The sequence below is a fragment of the Phalacrocorax carbo genome, chromosome 1 (assembly GCF_963921805.1).
Source record: "Phalacrocorax carbo chromosome 1, bPhaCar2.1, whole genome shotgun sequence".
Classification (NCBI taxonomy): Eukaryota; Metazoa; Chordata; class Aves; order Suliformes; family Phalacrocoracidae; genus Phalacrocorax; species Phalacrocorax carbo.
In genome coordinates, this window is record NC_087513.1 from 70,445,900 (window position 1) to 70,472,873 (window position 26,974).

Sequence of the window (26,974 nt, forward strand, 5' to 3'; positions counted from 1 at the left end):
GTGAAGTCTCTAGCCTGCAGACAGAGAGAGAGAGAGAAAGTTTTATAAAATAGAGTAAGTTACTAAAATGGTTTAAACAGGCCAGAATTTGACGCTGTTCCCTGCGCAGTGACTTACATCAAACAATAAATTTCCAATAAATGCATATTATATTTATTGGAGATAAGATTCCATTTTCTGAATAAAATGAATGTTTATAATTTTTATTGTAATTGTTCTTCAGTATCATTTTTTTACCCTCAGAGGAAAAACATACATTAGGAAGCTGGTGCAAAAATACTATGCCATGACTTTTATGCATGTTTCACAATGCTATTTATTTTATGAAATTTCTTATGTGCTTCCTGTAGAGGTACCACTGCAAGACTAAAGCAGAGGCCACGATCCTGAAATCTGAAATCTGCCAGTCCTGTCTTTGTTATAAGGCTTGGAATCCCTGCACCCAGTGACAGAGGACTGCAGGAATTTTGCCAAGCCAGGAGCACAGACCCTTTGGCTGTTCAGTGCAGTTTCAAAAGTAATTCAGATCTCAGATGAATCCACAGGTACTCCGTCTGAAAAGGTCATCCTGACTCTCAGTCATTCCATTTAAGTACCTAAAATTAAGTAAAATGAATCTTGGTGAGAATGAGTCATCATGTGATTTAGAATGAAATTAGCATTATTGGCCGCTGGAACAAAATATATCTGAGTATAGTGGAATCACTCACAAAAAATAGCCAGTATTTTATCCAAGAGGTCTGGATATAGTGTTCAGTATTGTCTTGTGGTACTTACTTTGGTGTTATTTTTGACCACCATTATACAGTGATCATAATGGTACTTTCGCCCTAAGAAGTAGATCCTTATAGCTTTAAAATCTACTCTTGCTTTGGGATTTCAGATGCCCACTTTGAAATCTCTGAGATACTTCAGGATTTACTCTGTAAGAGCTGACAGAAGTCAGATTTGTTCAGGGTCTTAGTTCCACTTGTCTAGCATTAGATAGCATGATGCAGTTGCCAGTACTTTAATTTTACAGAGCTGATGAGCGTCTACAGCTCCTCCTAAAGTCAGCAGAACATGTGTCCTGGTTTTAGCTGGGATAGAGTTAATTTTCTTCAGTGTAGCCAGTATGGGGCTATGCTTTGGATCTGTGCTAAAAACAGTGTTGAAAACACACTGATGTTTTAGTTGTTGCTAAGTAGTACTCACACTAGTCAAGGACTTTTTCAGCTCCCCATGCTCTGCCGGGTGCACAAGAAGCAGGGAGGGCACACAGCCAGGACAGCTGAACCCAATTGACCAAAGGGATATCCCACACCATATGATGTCATGTTCATCATATCAAGCTGGGGAAGAAGAAGGAAGGGGGAGATATTCAGAGTGATGGAGTTTGTCTTCCCGAGTAACTGTTACGCATGTTGGAGCCCTGCTGTCCTGGAGATGGCTGAACACCTGCCTGCCTATGGGAAGCAGTGAATGAATTCCTTCTTTTGCTTTGCTTGTGCGCAGGGCTTTTGCTTTATCTATTAAACTGTCTTTATCTCAGCCCACAAGTTTTCTCGCTGTTACTCTTCTGATTGTCTCCCCCATCCCACTGGGGAGGGGAGTGAGCGATCAGCTGTGTGGGGCTTGGTTGCTGACTGGGGCTTAAACCACCACAACATGTAACTACGTGCGCTTTGGATAACTGGGTCCTGGCCCAATGCATTTCAGAGCGAGACATTCAAAAGCTAAGCTAGCAGCTGGTTTGTAACTTTGATCTCTTCCTCATGTAAAACTCATACACTTTTAAGGAAATAAAACGGGGATATAGAATTCTGAGAAGAGAACTCTGAGGTCTGCTGCACACCATTTGTTTTTGTATTACTCTTTGAATATTGTTTATTTGACAGGTTGCATATCTCCTTGCCTCCCCCTCCATTTTATTTTAATTGGGACCTGGTTATTGGCTGGAAATTCCACTAGCGTGACTCATCCCTGCACTGGAAATGACTGTAAACAGGCATCACATTGTGGGATTTACTTCCCCCCCTTTTTTTTTTTCTAAGTGCTTTAGTGTGGCACGAGCTTGTAATAATAAAGTAGGAAGGAAGTTGGAGCTAATCATTTGGTTCTGAATGCACAAGCCCTGCCAAATTTCCCCACAGGCATGAAACAGCCGCTCAAGCTGTGACACCAGCAAATTAAATCCTGGAGGTAGCTGACCAGAAGTAATGAAATGTGTATTTACCATACTGATGCTGTCAGTCCTAAGACACACTGGCTTTGCGATCGACTTAAGTGGGGCATGTTTGTCACTTCCAGCGGTGCTTAGAAAAAATACTCAGGTTTGTCTCTAGCCTTCTTCCTAAAATCACAAGCCTGGTCCTGGCTTGTAATCCTCACCTCATACATACAACGTGAAGAATTGGATGCCCGGAATGGTCTGTTCTTTTAAAACACTGACAAAGTTAAATCCATATCCCAAAGGAGATAAGTGATCTAACCTTATGAACATGTTAATTGCCAAACCTTTTTATTCAGCCCTTATCTGCCACTTCGTTCTATAAACCAAACCTCAGAGCTGAAATGAAAGGATAAAAATTATCTCAGGAGCCAATGGATAGTAAACAGATGCCTCCAACAAACTGTGTGTCCCATGCACGCAGCAGTTTAAAAGCCTGGGCACATTCAGGTGTGTGGAAGAGGGCCACATAATCACTGAAAAGCATAGGTACTACTCAAGGGAGAGATGCATTATGCAGGTGGGCGCAGGTGTGGGATGGATGATCCACACCGCTACTGAAGAGGTGTCACTCAGAAAATGCCTGTACATCATGGCAACAGTGGTTCGAAAGCATCTGGACACAGGCATATAAAGAAGGGAGGCTATCATTTCACAATCCCCACATGCTTAGGAGATAATGGACTCAAAAACCGTTATTTCCCACAGTCAGGTGTTGCCATACGTAACAATGACATATATCTGTGTGGTTTCTACATAATTAGCTAGCAGAGGCATGTTATGCCAATTGTATAAGAACTATTGAACGTTAGTGGATCATTCACTGAATGGTACTTACTGTGAATGCAAGAACACATTGCGAGGGGAAAAATAAAAGTACGGTCTTCAACATGATTAATACAATACCCATGGAAGAATTAAAGAATAAAATCACACCCAATGTGAGCAGACTGAAAGCGTCTAATTATATCCTAGAAATGTCTATAACTCTGCAATTATGTGCTTAATTTCCAGCTGTACTTGATTAACATCACAAATGATTTATAATACCACCACCAACAAGGAACTTGCTTTGAACAGTTTGTTGGCACGTATAAATTTGTTGGGCTCTTTTGTCTGTCTCTTCATAGAAAGGTAGGCACGCTGAGTTAGTACCATGTAATTGAGCAGCAAAGCCAAGGGAAGGCTAGAGTAATTTTAGAGATAACACCGTTCTCTTTCCTCTAGTGAAGTGCCCAAATGCAAGTCTATGGAAGGTCAAAACGTATTGACTTCTGTAGGATTATACATGCACTACAAGCTTAATATGGAGAAATAACCTTGCTGAATCAGGTCTGTCTTTCCTTGCTTGGTCTTGGAAGACAACCATGCTTTCTGTGATACAATAGTGCACATGCTTCTGGAAAGCCAGTCTGTGGGTGCCTGCCTTCTCCTGTCTTCCCACATCAGGACAGCTGAAGTAGGAATCATTCCACATTTTCTTAGTGCAGGAGGAATGGGGAGGGAGATGGATGAGAGAACCTTTACTTGGTTTTGACCAGATCTAAACATAATCTGCAGTGAAAGGTTTCAGTCTGTGTGGATTGAAATGCTGGATCAGGATTTAAGGCAAAATACAAACACTTAAAATGTGGTATTTTGTTCTACTGAGGGATAAGCCTGTTGAATTCAGCTGAGGCTAAGGAAAACACATGGAGGCTTTTGCATAATTGTCTTACATTGTAAGCCTTTTGGTGAATCGCTCTGCCATCTGTGAGAAATTACCCAGAATTCCACACCAAAAAATTAATCTATTTATAACATTGACTTCTATCATTTTAGCAACTTAAAAGTAATTTTTTAAAAGACTAAGCAAAGCAAATCTTAAATCAGCAGCAGTTGCAATGCCTCTGTTTTTAATCTCAGGCTTGAAGCTCTCTAGGCTGGTTATCCTATCTGGGCTGGACTTATTATCCACATGTTACCTTGTTCTCATGTTAGGCCAGATGAGTGAATTTGCTTAGGTCCTTTCTTCTCAAGCCTATAGTTTTGCCTGTAGGGTGATATGACCTAGGTAGACTCTGAAAACTCAAAGTCCGATGATAAAAGCATAAATATATGTAAAGGCAAACTACTGGTATTTAGAATCTTACAGTCCTAGAACTAATTCTTTGTTCTTGGGTTCAGTTTTGTTGTTGGTTTTGGTTGTTTGTTGTTTGGTTTTTTTTTTTAAATGGAGGAGTTGGCAACACCGTATGTGTGAACTCCAAATAGGGAGCTGGGCTCCTGCAGCATAAATCCAAAAAATATTTTTCTCATGGAAGAATCCCCACTAAACAAAATTACAAGAAGACAGGAGGTAGCCAAGCTGCTAGAGTTACTCTCTGATGGAGGTGTCTTTGGTACCGGAACAACCTGACTGAATAAGTAAGTTGTAAGTTGCAGACTAGCCATGGTTACCCAGCCTGCCCTCCAGATAGAGCTCTCAGCCTGTGAAATATGAAGGAGAAAATGATACTGTGGAGTTGGGAATTGAAAATATCAGATATTACAGTTTTCACTGGGGGTAAAAAAAATTCTAGGCAGCAGCATGGCCTGATAAACAAAAAGGCAACTCTTGATTAAAGCTTGAACTTCTCCTTCCCATTAATTACCATGAATCTGTTTTGAAATTCCTGTAGAGAACAAGTGCTTCTTGCTGACAGCTGGTTTGCAATTAATAAAAAAGAAAGTGTTTTCAGCTGGCAATGACTTAACATGTTCATGATATATGAAAACAAGGTTAAATTGCTCCTTTTTCTCTAGGGCTAATAAAAGAAATATTGAAAATGAAATGGTGCGGCTTAGGAAATGAGAAGAGCCAACCAATGCTATGGACATAGTGCTGAGAACTGCTATCACCTGGTACTTGCTGGAACAGACATATTTGGAAAAGCTTATCCAGTGCCAAAAATTATTCTTCAGTTGCAGGCTTTCAGAATATATTGCATTGAAGAATTTATGATCCTGTTTCTGCAAGATAAGAGAGTCTTGATTTAATCAGGTGTTTTGGGGGATTTAAATTACTTACACTTTGTGGGTTTATTGGAAATCCTCTTGCCCCCAAAACCCTTTTAAATCTCATCCTTCTGCTCTACTCCACCTTCTGTCAGGAAAGAATGGCAAAGGCTTTGTTCTTTGGGTTGTTAGGGATGGGGTAGCCAGAGCATCAGAAAGCACATGGCAGGAACCAGCCTCTGCTGCAGAGAGACTGGCCTGATAATAAGGTGCCTGTGGACTTTGGATGACTGTGAATTGTATTCTGAAAAAAAAATGCTAGGGTTTGATGTTAACTGTCTTGCAGACTATGAAACACAACTTTGTCACAAATACAACATGACCATTCTCTGAATACCAAGGGAAATGGGTAAAAGTGAAAGAAAATAATTTACTTCAGCAAAATCTTTATTCTTGTCTTGTAGAATGCAGAACCTTTCCAGGTTACTGTCCGAGAAGACAATTGTATCATTGTCTCCCTGGAAGCATCTGATGTGGTGAGCTCATCCTCTGTATATGTTGTGAAGATAGCTGGAGAATCCAAGAACTACTTTTTCCAGTTCGAAGAATTCAATAGCACTTTACCTGCCCCAGTGGTTTTTAATGCCAAATACCATGGCCTATATTACATAGTAACTCTGTTGGTAGTGAACTCAAATATGGTTTCCAAGTCAGCAAGATCAATCACTGTGTTAACCAGTAAGTAATACCTTATTCTTTTTTCCTTCTGTTTCTTCTCTTTGTGCGTGCATTTTTTCCCCAAATGTTCTTCTTCTGGAGAAGGTTGGGTGGGGTGTCTTTGTCTTGAATAGGTCCTCCATGGGTGTAGGATGAATCCCTGTGTGAGAACAGTAGGGAATATGTGTTGAGAAGGCTTGTGAGTGAAAATTCACAAGGTCTGGGCAAGAAGAAAGGGATGGCTGTGGGTTTCCCCCAGGTGACACTTCCTGAACACTGACTGGAGAGGTTTAACATACTGAAATAAGCGATGAACATTTGGAAAGGATGTTCATCCTAAACTCTTTGAACCAGGAGTATAAAAAATCTAGTGAAAGCCATAAAAAGTGTTGACTGACATTTCAGCGTAAGCATTCCTGTTACATGGTGAGGCATATTCTGTTTTAAATGCTACAAGAGTGTTCTTTGGTTGATAATATATTGAAGCAGTACTAAACCTGGAAAGCAGATAGTAGTTACCATGTGTTTCTCCCAGTGCTGCTGAAGGTTTTTGTGATGGAGATCCTATTTGTAGTAGTCTGTCTCTTAACTACCTCCACGTGCATTGGTCCTGGGGGAGAGGTGTGATTTTGTTTGCGCTCTCAATATGTGAAGCACCACAGATTTCTCTGCAATTCTTGCCATATTTCTGGCTCTGCTGCTGCTCCAGCACTGTTTCCATGTGCCAACCTGAAAACAGTTTGTAGAATATAAAATGATTTCTTCATCTGGAAGACAGATTCAAGAAAAGACAGACAAAAAAATTATTTGGTTGGGCAAAGCCATTATCCAATTATTTTTGCTAAATGCCACTTTAGAATCTGTAGACAGTTTTAGTTGGCTTGCAGATGAGGAACTGTTATGATTTTGTGTACTTATATTATTCTGTTAATGAGGAATAACGTTCAAAGCATATTACAGTAGCCTCATGTGTTACTGAGTGAGGTGCTTGAAACTTAAGAGTAACCAGATTTCGCATCATCTATACATTCTCCAGCTTTCCCTTGTGGGCTCAAGTTGTACCCTGATAAGGGCAACCATGAAGGATCCCATGGGAAAAATATCATGGGGTTGGGTAATACAAGTCTTTCATAAGACATATGTGCAAGAACATCTATATGTAGCAGACAATTTAAGGGTTCATAAGCAGCCTGAATTTCCTTTTCTTTGACTGCTTTAACCCTGCAGACAAAGTAATAATTCTAATCTGATTTCCTATTTTATGGTTTGCTTGTTTTCTTAAAAGAAAATAATGGAAGCATCAGTTGTCATATACAACTGAAAAAAACGCCTCACTATGCACTTCCAGTGGGTTTTGAATGCTGCACTTGCGATCGTGCAGCATGGCTCATTGCTGTTTGATTTCCAGAGCCCACAAGGGTCACTGGTAGCAGGGGAAGGTGTGATCCAGGATGGCAGGTGGAGCACATGTTCCTGTGCAGAGGATCTCTGGAGGAAGAAGGGTGCCAGCGTTGCTCAGCCCATCAAAGCTGGCCCCAGACTTCCCATTTCTGGCTCAGGGGGTTTCCATAAGGTGTTCCCGAAGGAGTGTGAGGTTGATGGCTCCCCAAGGGGCATAGCCCACGTTGCATTCAGTCCTCCAAGGCTTGACGGTGTCCTTTCCAACAGAAAGGAGCCCACCCCTTTTCAACACCTGTCTTGTGCTGGTGTGCTGGCACTGTCTCAGGGTTTCCTGCTGTGGCCTCTGCTGCTCACCCAGACCTTGGAAGGACCAGTGGTTATGGCGGTCAGCCAGTGCGGCTTGAAGAACTCACATAACGTGAAAGGAACAGCGAATTTCACTGGTTTTGTCTCAACAGAAGGACAATCTGGTTCATGGAAAAGAAAGGTCTTTTTTGCAGGCAGCATTGAAGGATGCTGTACTGAGCACTGGAAGCATGCTGTAAATTGTGAGCTTTGCACGGGAAAGGGTCTGGGTTCCTTCCTAATATTTTCTGTTAGGCAGACTGATGAGTGGTAGCTCTCATGTAGCAGCCTCAGCTACTAACATAGCTCATTCCTGCAAGGCTACAGGAATGACAGTAAATTTGGAATGAAAAGACAAGTATAGCAGGCTGAGCTTTTTAAAGCATATTTCAGTACAGTGCTTTTGGGAGGAGATCTTAAAATTAATGTAATGACCATTGGCTTCTCCTGCAAAACTGCATTAGATGATAATAGGATTTTGGTTTCTTTTTTTCATTTTTTCCTTTTATTGGTATTGTCCACTGCCTGTTTTACATAATTTTCTGACTATTAATTAACTTGATTTGTTTGGCAGACAATAATTAGGATAGATTCATATTTTTCTTCATGCCAAATGTTCCTTCTGCCTATTTAACTTAGTTTATTTTAACAATGCAAAGACATATAAGTATGTAATTTATTCTGTCTGTCTTACACATGAAAAAAGTCATGTTGCAACTAGCTTCCAGGACAAAATTAATTCCTGCTCTAATTTCATTGGTATCAGGAGAGTTTTACCAGCTGCAGATTGGCCCCATTCGTTAGGCTGCCACAAGATAAATCAAGCAGGATAGCCAGTGATGCTGCTGTGGTTATTCCCAAGGCTGCACTTAGATATTTCACAATAGTTTTCTGGGATCTCCTGATGTCTACAAAGGAGTCAGTGCAGGGAGATGTATTCTTTCAGCTTGGCCATATGCTGAAGATCTGAGTTTGACACAGAGAAGTGTGTATCCAAATTGTGCATGTCAAAATGAGAGCAAGGTCCTTCAAAGAAATTGCCTACTTAGAAATTCAGCAAGAGCGTGACAGACCTCTGCTTTCCTATGGCATATCTTGATGACATTTCCTTTTTCCTATTCAAATCCCTCAGCAACGTGCTGCTTCTCAGCATATTGGCAAGGAAAAGGTATGCCCCTTCACAGGTTGAAACTTCATTCTGCTTAAGTCAGAGAAGACTTTTGTTTTACCACTTGAAAGTTTCTCTCCAGAAAAGATTCCTCAAAAGAAAGATGATTTAAAAGCTAACAAAAAAATTCTTTTATACATTTCATATATGCATATGTAATTATATATATTTAAATATGAATTCATATAAATATATGTGTGCAAAAATATGTACATAAGAAATATAAAATATTTTAACATTATATAAATATACATGTATGTATGTAGGTGCACTATCATTTGAGGCTTCTATTGTTAATTTGGGCCTTCTCTACAAGACTGAACAGTCTCCGATTGGAATAATTTCAGGGCTTTCTCATGTTAATCAAAACACCACAAACTATAGAGTTTCCTTGTTTAGGTTCTGTAGTCCAGATTGTGGTAATGCAAACTATGAGCTATTTGTTGCACTATGTCTTCTCAGAGCCCAGAGTTTTACCAGCTTGAGCACAGCCCACATCCTTGCATTGCTTCCTGAGCTGGGACGTTAGAAGAATGAGATGAACAGAGCGCATTCAACTCTCAGACAGGAAACCTGTAAACTAGAATTTGAGCACAACATAGCACTATTTCTTCCGACTCTGTAACAAAGCTGTGTTCAGCAAATTGGGCTCAGTACGTCACTGAAGGAGAAAAACTGAAACCCTGACCACTTATTATTAAAGGTGCCTGTGATGGTTTTCACAAGAACAGGTGTGTGAATCTCACTGTCCTGGCCAGATTCCTGTGTGTGCAATTGCTTTGTGCCTATCAAAATGACCTTCTTTCCAGTTTTAAGTCTGGACAAGATTAGAAGCAGTTCTGGTATCTATCACAATTATTTCAGGCCTGCTTTCTTCTGCCCTTGGACTTCTGGCTTTTCAATGGGAGTGAAGTAACTCCAGAATTTATATAATTGATTTAGTGTTTTCCAGTATTTGAAAGAAAGTTCCACCTTATTACTAACTGGTTTTAAATTAGTTTATGAGAGAAATAAAGAGCATAGAGGTAAAAATCAGTGACTGAAATTCTCACTCATTTTCCATTTTCCCAGTCTGAGGCCTCGTTTTATTCTTCCCAGGGTGACTCATACCCATATAGCCTTTTTTTTTTTTGAAAATTCACTGACAATTTTTGTTGTGAAGGAAAACATGTTTGTACATTTGAAGGAATGGGGAAAGCAGTACATCGCAAAGCTATTTTGTGCTGTAGGAAAAATGTCTCTCTGCTGGGACTTGGAGAATTCAGGATCTCAGGATCTCTGAGGGTAATTAAGAGCAGCTTTGCCTGACTTTTATTTTAGCTTGTGATTAGGAGTTTTGAGTGGTAAATGTCCCATTGTTTCAAAAGCTGATGATTCCTTATATAAATCACTGTAAAATAGATTCCCTTTAGGGAGAGTTCTGCCTCTGTGTCTTCTACAAAAATTATTCTCCTCAAGAGACCAGCGGGCCTGCTGCCTGGGACTCTGATTTCTTCAGCTCTCAGAAAGTAATGGGTATTAGACGTAGCTAATGCTTGGTTGTCATTGTGCCAGATGTTGCAGGAAGTGATTCAGCAGGTCGAATCGTTTCCTCTGCCTCATTAATGGATTAAAGCTATTGAAGTAGGAGCTTCAGAGGTTTTTTCCAATGAAATGTAAAACTTAAGCCCTTCGTGCTTTTCTTTCTTGAAGGATGACATGGCACATCTTTAAAAAGGCTGTTTATCCATGGCAGCCCTAATTTTGAAACGTAACTGGGAAGAACATCTAGGTCCATTAGTGCTCAGCTTTCCCCAGCAAACAAATCATGTTATCCCCTTTTTAGGGTGAAAAAACTCCTCCATCAGAATCAAAGAAAAGAACTGAAACCATATGAGTATTTCTTCCTGCCATAATTTCCATTGGAAGGCTGATTTGAAGTATCGGCATAAATCTATTCAAGAACAGATACACCTTTGTTCTTGTGACATTATTTTTTTGGTTTGTATTGTCTTTTTATTTGTCATCTTGTGTGGGCATCTACAAATTGCAGTATATACTATCACTGCTCAGGTACCACGTTCACTTACATTCCCCTTTCGTAAGCAATTGCACATAGTATCCTCTATTACGTATCATAAAACTGAACATTATGTTCCTAAAGTATTAAACAGCAGCTGATTAATCTCAAAGATGGTTGCTTTTTAGCAAGAGATAAAATGATCCCTAAAGTTTATAGCCTATTCAAAGCTTTACCGTGGCTATGACTTACTCCCAGTAAGCCTATATAGATATAGAAATAGTGTCCTCCTGGGGAGAAAGTTATGTAGTTCACAACTCCTTCCTGTGAATAAAGGGGATTACCCACAGGAGTTAGGTCACTCCACTAATGGGGCTTCTTTTCTATAAAAGTCATGATATGAAGTTAAATCATCATTCATTTGGGTTTGAGTGTGAGAAGCAAGAGAGTTGATCTCAGTCCCATTTCAACCACCCACATGTAATACTACATCTAAGCTACCACTGTACTCAGTCATTAATTGAATCTGTAGTGTGACCCGATCTGCAAATATTAAAACCAAATTTATTTGGACTGGAATATGGTACTTATTTTCCAGTATTACTTATGCACTTTCCCCCCCTCCTCCCCGAATGGCAATCATTAATGTGTCTGGCACAGACTGAATGCATTAATGGAGGATTTAGCATCCATACTTTTCCAGGGCATTTGAGGAAGAAGTTAACAGCGTTTATTATGCTATCCTGATATTTGTATAATGCAAGCTATGTGCAAAATGCAAAATACTGTAGAGTTTAGGACAGACACAGAAGTTAAGTTTCTCATAAACAGATATAATAGGAAAGCAGTTGCTAAGAAGCAGGAAATTCTGAGACACTAAGAAAAAAGGCAAATTTAGGTCTTGAACCTGCAAGTTTTCCTATATGCATTTAATGTAATCTGCAAATCTAAAAATAAAGAGATTGTACATGAAGAATTGCCTTAAACATGCTATTAGAGGGACACTGAAATTCTCTGTCCCTTCTGTAATATGACTTCAGATGTCAGTGTAGTGCAGGGTGTTTATAAAACTCTAAGCTTTCAGAAGTATTATATTACACTTTATTTGGCCTATTTCTTGAGGACCACTGAAATCTGTGAAAAGCTGGATCCTAAATACTGAAAACAGTAAAATTTAAAAGACCAGACTGTTTACGCTCTGAAGTATAAATAGTGAAAAGCGACATTTTACGTATTCTTTAAGTTTAATAATCATAGGAGCAGTTAGTAAGTGAAAAACAGAACATGATTTTTATCTGCAGAGCGTCCTTTTAATTTCACAGTGTGCAAATAGCTTTTGATGTGAAGATTTGGTGCCGAAGGAAGTAAGATAATGGAAGAATCTTTAAATTGGATTATATCACTCATGCTACTCTGCTAACATCAGCCATGAGCAAGAAAGGATAGTAAGTGGAAGATAACAAGAGAGTCTGTGGTGATTACCACTTAATTCAATTATTGGTTAATTAAATCAAAGCATCAGGAGGAAAAATCATTTGGTTTAAAAATGAATATAACTTCCATCCTTTATTTGATTTGTTGTAGGAAGGAATAAATGGGGTAATTTAATCACTGACATAAGAAAGTTTCAGTAATTCTTTCAGAAATAAGGAGACCTTAGATGTGAATGAGATAGCAGAAGAAAGCCCAGGGCACACCCGCCAACATGAAAGATGACTGCCTCTAAGAGTTGTGCTATTTAGAGATACTTATTGTCATTTAAACTACTATTGTGTGCTGCATGAGCTGTGATATGAACCCTCTGGTCGTGTGGATAGTCAGATCAACTATTTATTTCAGAAAAAGTGATGGGAAAAACCTCAGCAGAAAGTAGAGGGTAGGCTTTGTTTCCCATGATCTTCTTTACTTCTATTTATTTCTAGGCTATCATGAATTGTCAGCAAAATTTTCACAGATCCCATCACTGAAGTGCCTGTTGGTATCTGTAAGATTGGGAATTTCTATTTGTAAGTGGTTAACTTACAAATACACTGATATTTAACGGAAGCTAATGAAGTATCTTTGCCATGAGAAAGAGTTTAATAATCCCACAAAATTGCATTTGCATGCCCTGACAAAGCTAAAAGTGACAACATGACTTCTTCTTAAGACTCAGGGAGAGATTCTGTTTGCATCTGTGGCTTTTGTTCTTAGTTGTTTTTCCTTCTCCACTTCTCATCACATCTGAAAACTTAGTACTGTGTTGAAAATACTGTGCTATTAATTGGGATTTGATTTTTGCTTCCGCTACAGTTTTGTTCTTCCACCTTTGATTAACCTAGTCCACCTTCCGTGCGATAATTCCACTTTTGAAACTGATACTGCTCTTCCCTTTCATCTACTCTTTCTCTTGCTTATTGAGACTCTCTGCTCTTTGGGGAAAAATATTTTATTAGTTTTTCTCCAGGGCCTACTGCAGCAGAACTTTGAACTCAAATGTGTCCTCTAAGGCCATGCTAATGAACAGCCTGAATTTTTCAATATGTTCCCTACAGTGTGCAGGAACTAAATCAACACAATAATACTTATAAAGATGTAGGCATAATTACTGAGGGTGGTGTGCATTAACTACCTCTATTAAAATGTTAGTATGACAAATTTCAACTAACACTATAACCTTGAGTTGAATATCTGCTCGGCCCTCTTAACCAATGCATAGTTGAGTTGCTAACATTTTTTTCTTGATGAGAAGAGCATAAAGCAAAAGGCTAATTTTTTAAATTTTTTTTTTTTTCTGTGGCTGAGTAAGGAAGGCTGAATAAAACTGTCTCTCTCTTATTAGCAACAACCCAGACTCCCAGCTACGGTGAATTGACACAGCTTTCCTCACTCAATGGAACTACACTGGTTTAGATGCCACACCACAGGACACAGGCTATTTTCTTACTTTTTATAGCCCACCTGGCTCAGAGTTCAGAGCACTAGATAGACAGTTCCACGTTTACCTCCTTTCTGGGCACAGACTTCCCCTGTGCCCTCCAGTAAACCGCTTTACTTCTCCACACCTCAGTTCTTCATCTGGAAAATAATGGTAATGACACTGCTATACTTTGTGGAAGTTTGGTGTGGATAAATATGTTGAAGACAGTGGTCATCTCAGGTATGGTAGGAATGGGGACTGTGTAATTACGCATGAAATCAAGAAATGAATACATATCAAAATAGAAAATCTTCATTCAGGTAGCTTCCTTTGGCCGTTTTATTGATAAGCTTCTCAGCTAATCTTAGAAGTTCAGATTTATACCAACGTTATAAGAAATCTCAAGTGGTTTGTTGTTTTTGTCTGGGCACTTCACCATGATGGGCAAGCATTAAAGATTAAAGTATTTCTGGGGTGATGACTGTAAGTGCTTGAATAATAACTGCTATTTCAACCTTACTTTTTATGGAAAATACGGAAATTTTTCTGTTAAAGTGTAAGTATCAAGGACATAAATTGTTTTGGGGGGGAGACACAAACCTTGGCTTTGACAACATCCCAAGTAACTTTGCCCCAGACATCTGTGAAGCTCCACATATCACCTGGTAGACTTAAGAGTGCCTGTGCCATACCTAGGAAAACCATTTGTTTCTTTGGTGTTATACATGTGTCAAGAACTTAGTTTGTCTATTAATCTGCTCCTCTCTTCCTTTTTTCCTTTTATTTGTATATCCTTTAGAACCCCTTCCTGTGAGCAGTGTTTCTATCTATGATTACAAACCATCTCCAGAAACAGGAGTGTTGTTTGAAATTCAGTACCCAGAGAAGTACAATGTTTTTACCAGGGTAAATATAAGCTATTGGGAAGGAAAAGACTACCGAACAATGCTGTACAAAGGTAGGAGGAAACTATTCCACTAAAACTTAATGCTAAGTCTGCTGGAAACATTTTAAACAGTGGTCTTAGGTGTGCTTTGGGCATGTATTGTTTATAATGATTTATATTTCTAGTAATATATCTTTTTATATAAGCACTTTTATGTCATGAAGTAAGGGATTGGTCTTCAAATAGAGCTAGTGGTTCACTTTGGATTTAAAGCTGCTTCCCATCCTAGTTCTAGTGATGCTTCCTTTCATTTGGATTTTAGAAGAAGACTGGGCAGTCTGGATTTTTTTAATGAGTTCTAAAATCAGCCTGGGAACGGATCCCCAATTTCTGGTCTTTCAAAATAAACATGTACACTAAAATCCAAAAAACTTTCCACCATTTTTTTAATCTTCCCTGCTGCAGTACAAGCCAAAACAAAAGAAAAGGAAACAGAAAAGAAACCCAAAACTCAGTAGACAGAGATACATTTTTGCTTTCTAGATATGCTTGTTGAAATCCCTGGATGACATTCTGTGTCAGCTGAAAGCGCTAAATGCGTTCCCGTCCCTTCCCTCTGATGAAGGTTTCCTCTTTGGTCAATAGCTGATGGGAGAGCTCTGGGATGCCCCAGAGCTGGGAAACCCATTCAATATACCTGATTCCTGGTGCAGGATTTAAACCTGGTAGTTCTGTATCACCATACAGTGACACAGTGCTGATAGTACTATGCTGCGTAGTACTGTATATTACCGTAGCTTTCAGTAGTGTCGCTGAGCTAATAAACCCTGCTGCATATTATAAATTTCATTTTTCTTAAAAGAATCTAATCAAAGGCAATCAATCTGGCAATCTAGACAGTCAGTCTGAACAATTTAAACAACCAATCTAACCATCTAAACAATGTAACAAGAGCAAATCTGCTTTTTTAAAATTTGTTTAAAACTGAACTCCCTTTTGTCCTGCAGTACAGCTTAAGCATAGCATTTATCTCAAAGATGTAAACGGGACTGTCCTATGGAAAGCATCCTAAGAGGTGAGAAAGGCACCTGCATACTCTGCAGGCCCTGAAACCCCAATGGTTTAACATTGCATAGTGGCAGTAAAATGCCTTTGAGCAATCCAGTAGGTGCTGGACTGAATTTTAGGCACTCAACTAGGAGTCCCTCAGTAGAAGTCTGGTCCCTGTAAGCTCTCTCTAAAGTCAGCAGAGGGAGATGTGCACCTCCAGAAGGTCAGAAAATTTTGGAGTATCTTTGCTTCAATACAGAGTGGGGCTTGAAATCACATTTTCAATGCTGTGAAGTGCCAGAAGTTAGGAAGGGTGATTCTGGATCACAGCACAAAATATAGGTGACCCCTTTCCAGAGAACAAATGCAGTATCAGCAGTAATTTTTGTCTTCTACAGCTGTGGTTCTAGGGGATGTAATGCTGCAGCTGCTGATTAATAAAAAAGTCAACCTGAATCAAGAGATTCACTAATCCACTTGCACATGCTTCGCATAGCCAAATAGCCCTAAGCAACTTCTCTTCACCCGCACGTGTACTGATGGTGGACACGAGCTCGGCTCTCAGTACCCTGGCTTGCACTCAGTTGCATGGTGGATGACCCTTTGAGCATCTACCCTGAATGTTATGCCTCAGTCAGCAAAAGACCAAGGAGGCTTTTGCGTGCAGCAACTAAAGGTCTGCAGAAGCTGTCAGATGCTTTTTGAGATACTCAGTGTCACATGGAGCAGGTTGCCAGATTCAGTTCCCTTTCCTGTGAAAAGCAGTTAATGTTTCTTGTGCTGGGTTATTGGTTGGGGTTTTTTTTTTGTAGCAAAGCGGCTTTGACAGCCAGGAAAAATGTTGCTCAGACCAGGCGGAGCAATGTTTAAACATCTGAAACACTGCCAGTTCAGCATGTGTAGCTCCATTATCTGAAAGCAAACATTTGATGTATTTTCCCCTTTTTTTCTTTTCTTCTTTTCTTTCTAAACCTGCTGCAGATTTCTTTAAAGGTAAAACAGTTTTCAATCACTGGCTGCCAGGTATATGCTACAGTAACATCACATTTCAGTTGGTATCAGAAGCAACCTTCAACAAAAGCACACTAGTGGAATACAGCGGGGTCCAGCATGAGCCCAAACAGCACAGAACAGGTGAAGAAAATTATTATGTACCATTTGCTCCAAGTCTGTCTGTCTGCTTTCCTTTCTGCCATGGGGAGGGGATTGATCCCACAGAGAGGAGAGTCTGTGTGGGAGCGGTCCTGGGACCTGCTGCGGGCCGGGAGCATGAGAGGAGGATGCTGTGACTAGTACATAGGGTTGTGTGTACGATGCAGTGCAAAGGGAAATTTGCATGACTGTTTCTGTTATAAAGCTTGCTCCTTAGAAAATAAATTCTGCTTCACATGAGATATCCTGGGACTTGTGCTAGGAATTAATTTTTAAGCCACAAGAAAAGCTGCACTGAGCATACAGTTGATCTATCTATATTGGTCTGTCTCCTTGCGCAGTGAATCATAGCTAAACTGATGGAGAAGGACTTCCTCATCGTGCAGTCTTTTATCATGGAGAAGAAGAATGTCACAGTCGCCTCACTTGGTAGCCAGTTTATGCCCTGAAGCATGAACTTTTAATTTCCAAGACAGCAATATTGCAAAGGCTGAAAATCACATTTGTTCAGGGTCCAGAACTAATTTAATTTGGTCCTGGGTTGGTGCCCAAAACCTTCCTGTCAATCTGTTAGTCCACAGACATTTTCCAGGGTCCAAAGTGAAATGAACCAGTGGTAAAATCAAAAGGCCAGATCTTCAGATGAACACACTGATGTTGGTCCATTGCCTTGGGCAGAGCAAAGCCAACTGATGCCAGCTGAGTTCTGTCCTGAGGTTCCTAGATACAGTTATGGAGATATTGGGCCATAAGAATACAACCAACAGGATCACATTTTTCTTTCCTGCTGCCCTCCAGTCCCTCATTCTTTGCACAAACTGCAACAAGATTGTAGTGTCTAGTTTAGTGTTAGTGGCCGTGGCTGAGACAGGGGAGGTGAACAAATTAGTGTGTTGAAAGGTGCCAGTTTAAAAGGTGCCAGTCAAAATTGTTTGCAGAGTCTACTTGCACTTATCATAGGTAAGGGCAGACAGACAAGCAACTATAGTGAGGCAGAAAAAATGCTGTGTGTTCACCTCCTGACATAAGTTGAAGTAACTTCTTTGCATGCCAGAAGTTTGTCTTTTGGAGACCCAAATCTTAAGATCAAGCTTTCACAAATATTAAAATTTAAACTGATGTTTAATGCTTGTGAAAAGGTGGCTGCTAAAAGCATATGAAAAGCCCTACAGCAACATGAAGATCATACCTTTTAAATATGAGCTATGTCATATATTAGTTTTGCATATGTTTTTGAATTCATTTCTACAGAAGTATTTTTTTCCATGAGCAAGGTCTTTCTGGAAGACCCAATAAAATAAATGAAGATCCACTCTTAAAAATTCATACTTGAGTAGCCTCACTGCTGTAATAGCACTGAAGTCTGATTTACTTTGGCTTCACCTCTGCTGTTCTTCCTGGTATTCTTTAGTTGTGATTCTTCTGCAAATTTGCGCTCAGATTGATCCCATTAGAATCACTTCTGCTATAAGTATACGTAAGAGAAGGGAGAATCTTAATAAAAACAAATTATTTCAAAATATCCCTAGATGCACTGTTTTTCTGCAAAGAATATTTCTCTGGGGAGTTAACACAGTGTAAAAGTGCACAGAACTTATCTATTAAAAGCCTAACCCTTGCTTCTCTTTTAGTTCCTTACCCGCCTCGAAACATTTCTGTTCAGATTGTACCCATCAACAGAAACAACTGGGAAGAGCACAGTGGGAATTTTGCAGAAGAATCATTCATGGGACCACAGGAAATCATAAAGAAAGAAACACTCAGCCGTTTTTCTGACAACCTACCTGACATTCCAGCAGCAAACACATCTGCAGCCTCACTGGACTACCGCTATAACAGCACTGAGTATGAAACCACGTTGCAGCCTTACTGGTGGTCTAACGAAGCTGAGTCGTCAGAGGGTGAAGAGGAGTTTGTCAGTGCAGTTTCCAGTGATTATGAGGCCAATGAAGTCAACACATCTGGAAAACTCACGCCAGAGCCCCCCTCCTTCCTTCCTGTACAAATGGTGCTGACCTGGTTACCACCAAAGCCACCTACTGCATTTGATGGTTTCCATATCAATATTGAAAGGGAAGGTAAAATGGAGCCTTAAACCCTTTTCATGCCCCTTTTCTGTAATTCCATTGCTGGGTTGTCTACTCTACAAAGTATTAATTACCCAGTACTCTACTTCAGTGGGCTTTGTTAGATCTCCTGTTTTTCTTGAGAAGTTTCTTGCATTGAATAGCATCTAGTTCTGGCTGGGCTTCGTAGAAGTAAGGGAGGAGGAGTAAATCGCAGTTTGCAATGCTCTTGTGTAACAAGATTTCTACTGCTGTACATACTGCTGCACTGTTTACACTGCAGTTATTGTAAATCCATTCTAGTATTGGAGAAAGGAGAAACAAGCTGATAGAAATTTGAGATGAAGAAGGTACATTATATCATGTAGTTTTGTCTGCCACTGAGAAACGTTCTCAGGGAGACTTCATCTGGAAGGGGCATACAGAAAAGACTGTCTACATTTGGATTGACAGTTGTCTCAGAGTCCAGCTACTGAACGTACTCCTTAGGCCATAGAAGGCTGTGGTGGAGAACATGGAGACTTTTCAAGTGATGGAGCTACAGTAAAATAGCCATGTTGCTTAAAGATTCTTTGGTTTAAGATCTGTTTTCTCCAGATGAATTTTATTTCCTGCAAGCAGTTTTCATAAGCCTTCCCACACTGAGGGCAAATAGGTTTTTTGCAGAATAAGGTGGCAACAGATAGAAAATCAGAAGCTCCTTTTCTTCCATGCTGTGCTGGTTTTCATGCACGCCGTCATGGCAACCCTGTTTTATCATCCCTGTTACTGAATGAAAATTTGGCCTGGCTTTATTGTTCCTCTACACCTATACTGCAACCTAAGTCATTTATTACTCTTGTGCGGATGGCAAGAAATAAAACTACCCGCATAAATCCAGTCCTTTTGGATACCTTTTAATCCCACAGCAGAAGCAGCATTAGCATTTCTGATAGAAATAATTTTCTCAGTGGCTGGAGCCTTTCAAATGTCAGTTAATCCACACTTTTTTCCCTGCTGATTTAGAGAACTCCACGGAATTTTTGACAGTAAGTGAAGACACTCACAAATTTGTTGCTGAACTGAAAGAACCAGGAAAATACAAGTTGTCTGTAACAACTTTTAGCTCCTCTGGCTCTTGTGAAGTTCGGGGAAGTCAATCAGCAAAAACACTTAGCTTTTACATCAGTAAGTATCTCAACAAATCTGTCTTTTTCTCCCAGACCAATATAACTTTAATGTACAGAGTTTGACCACTGTGGAAGCTATGGCATCTGTTGCAGCATCAGAAGAGTCTGGTCTTCTGGAATTCCCTGTGCCAGAGAAGGAAATATGGTGCAAATATGTTATATATTATATCCTGCCTGGATGGGCCTTCATTGTGCCGTCTTGGCAGAGCTAAGAACTGAAAGCAGGTGAGGTATCTGATAGACTCATCGCCCAGTGTTCATAAGCGCCTCACTGAAACAGCTTGCCCTCTTGCATATTTCAAAGAGAGGATTTAATTCTGAGAATTAAATTGGTGGTTCTACACATTCCTGAAAATATTTAACTTCCTTACTCCTGGAGGCTCCTATGGGTTAGGGATGAAGGGCATCTCAGGCTGAGAGTGTGGGAATTGCACAATTAAACACTGAACTCTGAAATTACATGGTCTCTGAGAGAACAGGAGGCAAATTACAGTAGATGAAATAGTTCAGTCTGCTAAATTCAGAGGAGGAAAAGTAATTTATTATTTCCCTGTAGAATCCTAGGGTTTCTTAACTGAAGATTTAGTAAAAGACAAATAATACACTACTGTGTAAACTAATACCATGACTGAAAATTAGATCAGCAAGTGAGACAGGTGTTGGTGAATTCAGATTATTATCCTTCTGATGCCTGTGGTCACCTTTGTACCTTTTGCTACAAAGGGAAATAGATAGAACCTACAAAATGCCCACACAATGAGAACAGGGGAATACCTGTGGCACTACACAATTTTACATGTGAAAGGATAGTGTCTCCCCTGCATCATGAATCCTGCAACAAGGCATGGTAGCTAAGGCTGGCAGAAATATTCATATTAAAGGGAAATGTACTCCAGTACTTAAGTACATTACTAATAACAATTGTTTCTTTAGTAGCTCATAACATTTACAAATACTAACTATTTAGGCTTAAATTCATCATAATGCTTGACTGCATGTAACTGAATTTCACTATCATGCCTATGTTTTTAACAACTTTATAGTTGAAAGAAACAGTACTTCGAAAACAAAGAGAAAAGAGGAAACAGCACATTAGAGAATGGGTCTCTGCTCTTGTAATTTCACTGTCTGGTTTTCTTTAGGAATAGTTATTAGACAGCTTCATTATATGGAAAGCATTAAAGTAAATATAAGTACACAAGTATATAAAATAAAATATGTAGCATTGCTATTAGTACTAAATGTTATTCCATTTTACAAGGTGTGACTTATTTCCATGAAGCAATATGCAATGCAGTGTCCTCTGTGAAGTTCGCTAACTGGGGACAGGGACCTGAGAGAAATGAGAAATTGTTAATCCAAAGTGTAGGTGTATGGATTGCTAGATTAAGGATGAATTTGAATCTCTTTGGGTATAAAGTATTAAGATCTTACAGGAATGTAACAAATATTTTCATTTTACATGTAACACATGAGAATATTCAGTTTTTTGGGTTTTGTCTGGTAGTTCTGCAGGCTTTTAGAACCAGATGAAGATTCTTGGCAGTTGCCTTATTTATTCTGTCAAACACAAGATCCTTAGCAATTTCAATAGATTTTATATGTATTTCTGGTAGTATGCCAAATCTGAGATGTGCACAAGTACTCTGAAGGTGAAATTGCTTTGCCGTTCCTCTTTACGAGTCTGATCAAGTAGGCTTTTCGTGTGGGGACTACAACTTTGGGCCATGACATGAGGTAGCTCAGTTCCCTTAATGCTGATACTGAAACAATTTCTGAATAGTAAGAGCTGCAAATAACATCCCCTGGCTCCAGAGACTAATCTAATGATTGAATTCCTCTTTTTACCTGAGCAGGTGTGGGTCTGCTGTCTTGCATAAATTTTGCTCATAGTTTCAGCCTTATCTTACCCTTGTAGGACTCAGTCAGTGAATCATCCTGTCAAATTGCTGGCTTGTATTACACAACATTTTTGTTGCACCCTGACAGCAGTATGGATTGTCAAATCTTAAAGGCTGATCTTACACCAAATTCTTGCTCTGGCATTTGTTTTATTATCTCAATAAATGCAAAGCATCATTAGAATTGCGTGGAGGAAGGAATGTCAAGGAGAGAGCTGTCATAAGTGTCACTTAAAAGTGGCAAGAAAAGCTGACGGTTTTCATAAAGTCTGAAATTTTGATGAAGTCTAGCTGAAGTTATTTTCCAAATTGTTATTTTATCTACATTTAAACCTATGTTCTCTACCAAGTGCTTCAGTAAGTCTGATGGAGAATGAGCTTCTTCACTGTGGTAACCTCTGTGAACTTGATTTTCATGCTTCAAGGCTGTAGTACACTTGGAGGGTATGTGGAGAGGCGGAAAATTTTGTGTGTTTATCCTTTAATATTTTTCTATGATCTGTACATTATTGGTTATCACCGCTTTTAAGCATTCTGTTAGAGCAAATCTGATATTGCTGGGTGCTTTCAAGTAAGCAATAGAGAATACTGAATCTGAATTTTCAAACAGTAATGTTTCTCTCATCATCTGCTCTGCTACAGGTGAAATAGCACTGGCCACAGGCCATTTCCCAGGAGCTGCCATCTTCGCTGCCTGAGGGCTGTGGAGATGGACAGCTGTCAGTCCAGCGTCTTTCACTAGTAGTAAATAATCCCGTGAAAGAAGGGTGTTTTAACATATGTGCCTCAAATGCATAGAGTGGCTTGCTCACATGTGCTGTTGGGACATGTCCCAGGCCCCACAGGTGAATGGATAGAAGAGCTCACTGAAAAGCCCCAGCATGTGGCCGTGACAGTATTAAGCTCCACTACTGCCCTGACATCCTGGACGGCATCACAAGAGAGCAGCGGCAACAGCACCATTGTGTCTGTGGTCTCCCTGACTTGTCAGAAGCAAAAGGAAAGTCAGAGGCTTGAAAAACACTACTGCACTGAGGTAAGGGGCAAAAGCTGGAGCCTTTTCAAATACAGGAAAAAATCCTGCTGTTTAGGATCGCCGTGCCCAAGGGCCCTATCAGGCTCAGGGCTGCAGAGCACAGCGGTAGGTGCTGCCCTTGCAATCTAAAGGGACACGGCTGATGCAGAGAGGAGGGGAGAGCACAGCATACAGGAATGACAGTGTGCAGTACACCAGATTAGTGTAAAAACTGTATTTCTCCTGGACTGACCGTAGCCAATCCTTTGTTCAAGCTTGTGAGTTACACTGTACCCTTTGAGACATTTTTGTGGCAGTAGGCAAAATGGTGCTATGTCGTGATAACACTTTGGTATATGCTGTAATCCATTTGTATTAAGAAAATGCTCACATGCATGAGTATTGTCAAACTAGCATAAATGGTTTTTTAGATTTCCTACATCTAAATACCAAATCTGACTCTAGACTTCCTGGAAGTTTAGAGGTGATCAGAAGTCAGCTTTTCGTTTCACCCATAAAAAAAGATGTCAGCACTGGGAAGTAACTAATAATCCAGAGCACCTGTGATTTGGATGGAAAACAATTCCTTAGGGCTGCCATACGGAACGTGTTTATAATGATTAAGAATCCTGAACCCCAAAATATGGCAGCTTTCTGTTACTTAAAACCCTTACCACATCAGATGCTGTGGCTATGATGGATCAATGGCATGTGGCTTCAGTGAGAAAGAGGTTTTAGCCCACACCTCAGTTACCTTACCAAGATGCTGATAAGGCCATTTTCTGAGCGGTGCCACAGCTTCTGTCTGGCTCCCTAAATATGTGTGATGGAGGAATCTGCAAAGGACTGCAGGGCTGCCCTGCTGCACCCTCAGCTTGCCCACGGGAATGGAAGCAGACCACTAACACTCCAACTAAATCTTCATCTCCTTCAACCTTGTGATTAGCCTTGCAAGCTGATTAAGACAGGGAGTCTGCATCCTTTAAAAATGTCTTTTAAAATGAATCTTTGTCCAAATATTTTGAGTTTTATTCCAAGGTTGTCCATGAACTTAAACATTTGGACGTGTCTCTAGATGAACATTTGAGAATTGTTTTTCAGAATCAGAATCAGCTGTAATCTCCTTGAGTTAGTTTCCCTTCATTTATTGAAAGTGCAGTCATTACATGAGGAAGCGAAACAATACAGTACATGTTTATCAACCAAAGATAGTGAGTATGTGCATATATGATTAAAATAAATAATACAAGATTCATCTACAAACTCAAAAACAAGTACATAAAGCTAATCCATGAATAAACAAGATATGAGTAAAAATAAATGTGTGTTTATTACAAGTAGGTAGAAAGGTCTAAATACAGTTATATTTTTCTTTTGTTATTACAAATAGCCGTATCACCTCTAATCATTTTTATCAGCTTATTATACCTGGAATTATTAATGTCTGTTGGTTTGAATTCTCCTTGACAAGCTGAAAAGGGCAAAATACAGTGCAGTGTTCTATCCTTTTCTACCATTCATGATTTAGAAGTTATTTAACTTCCGATTGGACACCAGAGGGAAATATTTCACACTGAGGACAGTCAACCATTGGAATAATCTCCCCAGGGAAGTGGTTGACTCGGCCACGTTGGACACCTTTAAGAGTCGTCTGGACAGGGTGCTGGGCCATCTTGTTTAGACTCTGCTCTTCCTAGAAAGGTTGGACTAGATGATCCCTGAGGTCCCTTCCAACCTGGGATTCTGTAACTTTCCAAAGCAGCTGTTAAAGACAAATTCTGTTCCTCACTGAATCTGTGCTGGCACTGATGTATTCACGTGCATTGCAGTAAACCACCAGTGCAAAGGTGGCTGTGATAGAGACTTCTGAAAGGTTGCAGAGAAAATATTAGTAGGGAATATCAGCCTGCAGTTCTAGAAGGGGTGCATGATGTCCTTTCCTCAAAGCTGCTCTGTGCATTTGCTGTTAACTGGCTCTTCAGGAGGTAAGACTTTTCATATTGCACCAGACCAGGAATCACCTGGGCAGGCATTCTGCCTCCAGCTCTGACCAAAACCTGGTCTGGCACAGCAGAAATTTTAATACTGATGTTTCAGACTGAAAAGAAGAATCACAACATCCCTTAGTAAAGGTTTTGTAGTGCTAAGCAGGAGAGGTGAGAGAGAGTAATTCCTTTCTGATTTCACCATGCAGTCATTTAACACTTGCATTCAGAAGATGGCTTTCCCATAACGCTGCCTTCAGCTCCATAGCTGCAGACGAATCAGAGGGCCAATGAAAAAACTCAGGCTTTTATTGAAAACACACCATCTAAATACTCCAGCCTGAATAATGTCATTTGAATATTAATAATGTAGTCTGAATATTTAAATAAACTTTGACAGTAGGATAGAGTGGGTCTGCAGTGTGACAGCTGACCTTACATGACAAGGCAAGTGTGATTCTCTGAGCCAGATCATTTGTCAAGTCAGTCCCGACCACTTTCACAGTTTTGCCATTTTGGGCTTAATGAATGGAGTTTTAGCTGCTGATGCCAGTGTCTTCAGAACCATGCCTTTTGTAACTGGAGTAGTTCATGTGCAGTCTCTATCTTCTTTTAATTAAACAAGTACCTCATATGTGATGTATTCTCCTCCTATTAGGTGAATTCAAGCAGCAGCCTCATTGAAAATCTTGTTCCTGGTGCCCAATACCAAGTTGTGGTTTACTTACGGAAAGGACCGTTGGTTGGACCGCCTTCTGATCCTGTTACATTTTCCATTGGTAATCCCTGCCTCTATTTTGTTTTATATGTGTTTTGTTTTTAAATATGTATAGTGTATTCATTAAACTCTAGAGCCATGAAGGAGTACAAAATTGATATGTTGGTTATTTCAAATATAATGAACACTCACTGAGAATATTTTTCTTGCATTGTCTAGCTCATTACTGAGGTGGGAAGAATACTCCTTCAGCAGAAGATAGATATTTCACATTTAAATGTTAAGTTATTACCAAACCTAACTAGAGAGCAATTATGGTCAGGATTCACACACAGAGAGCCCTGTGGAAAAAGCCATCCTCACCGTTGGACACCTGAATATATGTTTGTCTCTAGCAGTACGGGTGGTCTATGTCATTTAGGGTGGGAGTCACCTTACTTAGGTGTAGCCAGCCTGAGCTGCAGATGGTCTGTAATGCATGGAGAGATGTGGGCACTCCCTAGAGGTGATTCATTCCCACTGACTCATGGTATGTGTGGGACTGATGGTAAGACATTTGTTGCAAATATGCTTTATGAAGGATCTAATGTGGCCCAGTCTGAAGGCCACATTCCTAAGAGTCAGGAGAGCTGGCTTATCTCCTGTGGTACTACATGATCATCACCAACTCCAGTTGCATGCGCCTTGATTTTCTTGAGTTTAAAAGTGCATTGTGATGTTGTCTGCTTTGAGATTTGAAGATAAGAAGAACCCTCTGAGACCGAGAGTAACATTTTCAAGAATGTGGTTTTATGGCCAACAGGCAGAGCTGCTGCCCCCATGCCTGTAATTCAGGATTCTACCAGGCTCCTAAATAGAGAGTCACTTAGGATAGAATTCAGTATCTTTTGGTTTCAGTATCATTTATTTTGTTAAGGTTACCACTTTAGCAAAATGTATTAAGAAGAGAAAGAGCAAAGAGAAAGAGATTCAGTGTATAGAGTTACCTTTGCAGAGAAATATTTAGCCTGAGTCACCCAGCTTCTCCTTTTGACAAATAGTCTGCCTTGTGTGAGAGCAGGTGGCCAAAAGCTAGAGATAATCAGTATTTTTCATTCTGCTTCCTCTCTGTGATGTAGGGAAAAAAGTGAAACAGAAAAAACCAAAGTTAACCTGTTGAGAATTGAATCATTAAATGAAAGCAAATATGTGGACTAGTGAATATGGTGAGAGCCTTTTCATTCTAGGCAATCTTATATATTTTCATAAATTGGGTCTGAATAAAAATTAGGAGAGACAGTAGGGTATATTTCAGTAAAGGAAAATATAGTAAGTAAAA

General features: G+C 39.8%; 1 protein-coding gene across 1 annotated transcript in view; it reads left to right on the forward strand.

The window, feature by feature from the left end:
- The window catches only part of PTPRO (protein tyrosine phosphatase receptor type O), a 154,222-nt gene that overhangs the window by 83,347 nt on the left and 43,901 nt on the right, over positions 1 to 26,974 (forward strand). The window contains 7 exon segments of the mRNA XM_064459078.1: positions 5,650 to 5,923; positions 14,514 to 14,672; positions 16,632 to 16,784; positions 18,434 to 18,880; positions 19,874 to 20,035; positions 22,775 to 22,974; positions 25,597 to 25,717. Coding sequence (XP_064315148.1) covers positions 5,650 to 5,923; positions 14,514 to 14,672; positions 16,632 to 16,784; positions 18,434 to 18,880; positions 19,874 to 20,035; positions 22,775 to 22,974; positions 25,597 to 25,717 — 1,516 coding nt within the window.